We start from the raw sequence: 6,487 nt of genomic DNA, 5'->3' as shown, positions 1-6,487 counted from the left end.
GGGAATGAGCACTCACACAGGTAGGTGGAGGTGAAGGGAATGAGCACTCACACAGGTAGGTGGAGGTGAAGGGAATGAGCACTCACACAGGTAGGTGGAGGTGAAGGGAATGAGCACTCACACAGGTAGGTGGAGGTGAAGGGAATGAGCACTCACACAGGTAGGTGGAGGTGAAGGGAATGAGCACTCACACAGGTAGGTGGAGGTGAAGGGAATGAGCACTTTTACAGCCTTCTTGGCGAGGTGGGGGAACTCGGTCTCCACAGACAGCCAAAAGTGTGCAAGTGACGTTTTCTGCCAGACGCTGTCTCCTCTCTCACTTTATTTTTTTGTCACGCTGCGCCCCCCATGAAGCTCTCTGGCGCCCCCCCAGGGGAAGCGCGCATCACACTTTGAAAACCGCTGATCTAGATGATAAGGAAAGGAGCTTGAATGCTTCCTTTGTTATCTCCTTCAGCATAGGATACACAAACCGTCCTTTACGAACAGGATAGATGAGGCTGTCCCATCCTTCGCTTGATAGAAACTCACATTTTGGCGTTCATGAAAACAACTGCTTATCACGACCATCAAACACAGGTTTTGTAAATCATCATAACTTACTAAGCTCTGAATGAAACACTATTTTCTGTTGTGAAATGATCAAAACAAAGTCAACATTTGAAGATGTTTCCTGAGTTTCTTGAGTTTCTTGAGCTTATGTGTGCTTAAACCCTGAGAGATGGTTACCTCCTGGTTGGGGGAGTTGTCGGTCTTCAGCTCCTTGTGGTTGGAGAACTGGATGTAGACTGGGTGGTGCCTGATGATGGGCACCAGTGTGGAGTAATATCCCACCATGTTCTGAGCCGCTTCCTCCGAGTTCATCTCTAAGAAGGCCTGAAGAGGGAGGGCAGGAGAGGTGAGTATGGTAACGGAAGTGTAAAATAATAATACTGCTTTACTGCGGACCCTGCTGAGCTTAGGGACTAGGGATGCATATCGTTGGCTTTTTTACGATACCTACACGACTGAACGATACCGATACTCGACCGATACATATCGTGATACTTTCATGTTGCATAAGGGAAAAATTGAAGCGCTTTATGATATAGTTAACATGTCAAATTAATATTACAATTAATTGTGGGACTTCGACCTTTTAGTACTGAACAAACAATGAAAAACACATTTGACAACACAGGCTTGAAGACTGTACATTCCTGTACTCTGATTTTATGTGACAGTAGCAAATGTTTTCATAGGTTGGATGTGTTGCCGCCTTTCCCAGAAATAAACGTATTGCAGTGGTTACAGACCCCACCATTCAGACTGGAAGTCACATCTACACTTTAGATTTTCGTGCCGAAATCGAGCTAATGAAAAAACGAAAGCTAAACGAAAGGCTCAGACGTTCGGGAGGAAGGTGAAGGGCGTTGCTTGGCAATCAAGCCAATCACCGAAGCCGTTGCAAGACGTGCAATCTGATTGGCTGGCGGTTTGGGCGTGAGTTTAAGGATATTACGCCTCACTTTATATAGGTAAAAAAAAAAATGGAAAAAAATGGAAAATATTGAAAGTATCGAAAACTGGATCTGATTTCTGTACGGGATACCGTAGCCGCCAGTAACCGGTATTTTGTTAATACAGGGAACCGGTATGCACCCCTAGTCCTGTTACAACGTAATAATGACACAGTAGTAGTAAAGACAAATGGAAATGTATAGGCTTTTACATTAGGCACACCTAATAGCTCATATGCTACTAGATCAATATTATAAAAAGGTCCTCCTAAACTATGTATATTATACAAAATAGGAAAGCTGAACTAAAATGTGCTTACCTCAATGTCGTCCTGTCCTCTGACTGTCAGGTAATCTTGGGGTTAAAAGTAAACAATCTGTTACTCTACTGAATACGTAAACATGGTAGTATCAGATCATCACATTGAATGAGGTCATGATAATCAACTTGTGGAAATTAGATTGTAACAAGGTCTCTTACCAGGAATGACAAAGGTAGGAGTCGTGGTAGGAAACATGAAGGGGTGACTCTTCAGAGTGAGAAAAAAACTTCCAGGTTCTTCTTGCGGTTTGTTTCCTGTATGGGGTTAGAGTTGTGTCAATAATGTGTGTGTAAATTCTAAATGTAAAACACCTTCCACAAATGCATTCAAAAGATTTGCAAACTCACTCAATTACTATAATAGACAGCGGTACGTTGTGTGCATTCTTTATCATCATCATGTCATAGTGATACAGTTAGTTTGTGTACAGCCTATATTGAATATATAACTCTTCATAATTTATTGTGTCATTACACTAATGTAGATGTTTACTGATAATATTGTTGAAGGTTTTGTTGTCCTTTTTATACTGTTGGCTAGTTTAATATACACCAATGCATTATATTGTTTCAAGGCATGATATAAGTTTCTCAGAGATTGTGACTGCGTATTTGTATAAGATGGTACGAGCAAAACAAATTAGGAATGAACTAAAGGTGATACATAAATGAAGTGGAGTAAAAAGTAAGAATAATCCATAAAATGTGTACTCTGTGTTCATTTCGACATCCATCCGGCAATAAGTGTAGGGTTAGGTGCCGGAAAAGAGCAATACAGGGACAATACCATTCAAAAATTATTTACATCTACCCACAAATTATAATACACAAATCTAACCCCATATTCCTGGCACTTTGTCCTCAGAACGTCTTTTGTTTATTAGTCTTTGTTGTACAGCGAAAATGAAAAAAATAAAGAAGTCTCTACATGTATTTTATATTTTCGCCAAAACTCCCTCTGGAGGTAGCACAGGGATTTTAGCCTTTGCAGACCATTTACATGCAATAAAAACCAATATAACAAACTACAGGAAAGGGAAAACCCCTAAAAAAGCAGGCCCTTTGAGACTTACCACTTTGTGGAAGCATTTTTGGGAAAAACTTTTTTAGTCTGTGGATTTCGTGGCAGGGGTTTCCGTTCTGACTGTACCAAGCTCCGAGTCGATCAACATCAGCTTGGAGATCGAATTCTATAAATACCTGGAACACACACACACACCTACAGGTAAGACAAAAAGAACGTCCTTTTTCAAAAGCCACATCCTTGCATGTGTTGGTTCATACCTTTTCGAGCAGAGGGAGGAAGTTCCTGACAGAATGAATACCAACTTCTTTCAAAGTTTCTCTCAACTTCTGGGAATCTGTCCGTGAAATGTTTTTGATGAGGACTATTTTCTCTCCATCACGAACCACGCTCTGCATCAAGAACAGGAAGTGAACAAGCAAACCGCAAAGTTAACAAGGAAAGAGCCAATGTCTTAATATGAGCTTTTAATATATCTGAATGCAGGTATATATAACTCTACTGAACATTTTTTAGGGTATTAAAAAATGGAATTTAGGATTACTTTTACCTACTTGATCATAAAGTTTATGAATGAGCACAAGTTAGGAGTGTGTGTGTGTGTGTGTTTTACTTACGTCACCAATCAGCTTCATCAGCCAGTTATAAAACCCAAGCTATAACAGAGACATTAGAGTAGACAGTGTTAAGATAGCTGCAGATAATTAGGTAAAACAATATTTTCTGTCTTTCTTTGAACGGACGACTACTGGGAGACTGTCTCAATGCTTACCGGTCTCATTAGAAATGGGGGCTCTATGGCGTTGCAAGCAAGGTCACAACCATGTAACTTTAACTCTTTCTTTTGACAGGCTTCCACTAGCTTCGGCACAAGCTTACATGATGGCGCACAGATGAATGCCTGAGAAAAAAAACAGAGGAATACAACTGCTTGTGGCTTTACTGCTAGCATTTCAAGTCTTTCAATATGCATAAAAACAGTCTGGAACAGGTAATGGTGCATATAAGATCTTGGTAATGGTGCATATCAGATCTTGGTAATGGTGTATATCAGATCTTGGTAATGGTGTATATCAGATCTTGGTAATGGTGTATATCAGATCTTGGTAATGGTGCATATAAGATCTTGGTAATGGTGTATATAAGATCTTGGTAATGGTGTATATAAGATCTTGGTAACAGTGTATATAAGATATTGGTAACAGTGTATATAAGATATTGGTAACAGTGTATATAAGATATTAGTAATAGTGTATATAAGATCTTGGAAAAATAAAAACCCAATAAAATTCGGCAGAAACACGAGATTAATAAACCAAACCGACAGATTTATAACCGTGTACCTACCAAACGCGACTGAGGAAAGGCATAGATTAATCTTTCAGAGCAGCCAACTGTATATGGAATAAGTTGCTGGACGATGTCGTTCAAAGTGTAGCTGCACTCGCGATAATCCGGCAGGTTGGAAATGAGCATGTGCGGGACATTCCTTTTAAGAAACTGGAAAAAAGAGGGAAAGATGGTCATAATTACAGGTTGCTTGTTTAATGAAGATGTTTTGAGTTCAGAGTAAACTGTATGGTGTTGGAGCAGTATGGTACAAAAGACTGAAGACTACTTAATTGATTAATATCTTTAGAAAAAGACCACATTTGTAAATCTAGCAAGACTTATTACAATAGATTTGAGGAAACCCACCAGTGCCTTGAACAAGAGTTCCGGCAACAGCGTCCCTGTGAAAGAGAGACAATGAAAATGTGAAACCAAATAAGAGAAAAGAGGCTAAATGTATAATCGCATGCAGACTACGTTGAGGAATTCTTACTTATTCTCGATGGACACAGGTATTTGTCTACAAGTTCCCCGCAAGTCAGCGATTCATCTTGACATACTTCAGAGGCATTCTCGGCTCGTGAACCGCTTTGTTTCTTCGCTTTAGTCCCAGGACCTTCAAAAGATCAAATTGAAATAAAAGATTAATGTCATTCGGGCAATCAGTGACAATTTTTCACGGCCGTTCACTACTGTTAGTAAAATCGCCGGCCGGGATTTACTCATTTGACCTCGGATCGGAACGGACAGGTCGGAGGGTAAGACACGGTGTTTGACATAGAGCACCGGGAGTAACGCAAGAAACACGGCGCAAGGCAACCACCACAACCCGCCTCCCCGGGGAGACATCCTCACGTCTAAAAAGGCCAACACATAAAAGTTCTAAGGATCGCGTGAAGCTCGAACAAGAGATTTCGTAAGGCATGGGGTGGAAATAAAGATGTACCCAAGCAAACAAAATTACCGACGACGGTTGTGTACCGTTAGATATTATTCTTAACCTTTATGTCGCACCCTCCGCCGGAAGCAAGTAAGGAATACTCTCACGGAGTACACCGCGTACTCCTGTTCTTACGTCCCCTGTGGGGTGGAAAAAAAAACCCTCTCCACTTTGCAGTGTATTCCAAATAGTATATTAGTATTTAGGCAAGAATAACACGGTAAGTACCCATTACCCGATTTGAGCTTTTTTCATCATGACTTGTGCAAAGTTGTACTTGCACGCGCCGCCCGCGGTCAGGCACCCCATATCTAGACGGCAAGTATTACCGGGCTACTGGTTTATTGAGGCTTATTGACAATAAAACGTGTAAAAGTTAAACCCTGGCTTACAAAATATTCCATATGTTTTTACCGGAAGTATGACCCATCCAAGGTAAATCAAATTTAGCCAAACCACTAGAAAAAATTTCCCTTGCAGAGAAAGGATTACATGACGAGTTGCCCCCTTTTCGAGAAAAAGGCGCCGGTCGCTGACCTATGCCTTCACGAACTCGATGGCGACAACCCCCGCTGTTGTTATTAGGACCCCGTCGAACCACGGTACGGGCTTGGTCAAAGTGTTAAACCCTAAGTTAATTGGTCCATAGAGAATCAAATCTACTAACATCGGAAACGGAGGGAGAATGAAGAAGAGGATTGACTTCGTGACCGCATTTTCGGGAACGCGCTCGTCCGAAGAGGCCGATATTACTTCCCCGGTCTATAGACCTTGGTTACAATTAAGAGAACAGGAATTGCGCTCAGTTTTTTTATAAACGGAAGTGTAGTTTTGCGTCGCTGTTAATAAAGTCCGTTGTCGGAGTGTGCTCGTCCTCCCTGAAACCAGAACCTCAGCTAGATTACTTGGGTCAAGTAGAGGCGAATCCTGTGCCTAAACGCGCAAGAACAGGCATATTAATGCTAAATTACTTTAAGTCCTTCACTCGTTACCTCGGGAGTTTCAAACTTGTAAGCAGTTGCATGGCCACAAAGGGGGGGGGGGGGGATGTAACGGTTAAGAAGAAGAGGTATTGGAGGTTAATTTAAGAGGGTCACGGGACTGTAGTAAAAGAGATAGCAAGGGTCAAAGATAACCCTACTTATTATGTTTAATACCCGACGGGAAAAAAAAGTCCTTTCCCTATTCCTAACCTTTGTAACTTATCACAAGAAGGTTTACTGAAGTTTGGTCTCAGAGCCTATTTAATCAAAACCACTGGTTTTCCATATACCGAAAACCTATGGGCGTGCGAAATCGAAAAATTAAACTTAACTTGTACTAGAACATAGGTAATACAACTTGAATTCCAATACAAATTCGAACACAAG

General features: G+C 41.1%; 1 protein-coding gene across 1 annotated transcript in view; it reads right to left on the bottom strand.

Moving 5' to 3' along the window:
- Positions 1-6,487, bottom strand: part of LOC104962827 (uncharacterized) — a gene marked incomplete at its 3' end in the record, with an annotated part of 13,410 nt that overhangs the window by 3,053 nt on the left and 3,870 nt on the right. Inside the window, exons 2-10 of the mRNA XM_010791326.1 lie at positions 4,671-4,793; positions 4,544-4,578; positions 4,193-4,345; positions 3,618-3,746; positions 3,463-3,501; positions 3,106-3,237; positions 2,895-3,021; positions 1,981-2,076; positions 1,820-1,854 (exon numbers count right to left, since the gene is read on the bottom strand). Coding sequence (XP_010789628.1) covers positions 1,820-1,854; positions 1,981-2,076; positions 2,895-3,021; positions 3,106-3,237; positions 3,463-3,501; positions 3,618-3,746; positions 4,193-4,345; positions 4,544-4,578; positions 4,671-4,793 — 869 coding nt within the window. The remainder of the gene's footprint in view (positions 1-1,819; positions 1,855-1,980; positions 2,077-2,894; positions 3,022-3,105; positions 3,238-3,462; positions 3,502-3,617; positions 3,747-4,192; positions 4,346-4,543; positions 4,579-4,670; positions 4,794-6,487) is intronic.

Source organism: Notothenia coriiceps, unplaced genomic scaffold, assembly GCF_000735185.1.
Source record: "Notothenia coriiceps isolate Sejong01 unplaced genomic scaffold, NC01 NC01_scaffold00035427, whole genome shotgun sequence".
Lineage (NCBI taxonomy): Eukaryota > Metazoa > Chordata > Actinopteri > Perciformes > Nototheniidae > Notothenia > Notothenia coriiceps.
This window is presented reverse-complemented; position numbering and strand designations above follow the sequence as displayed.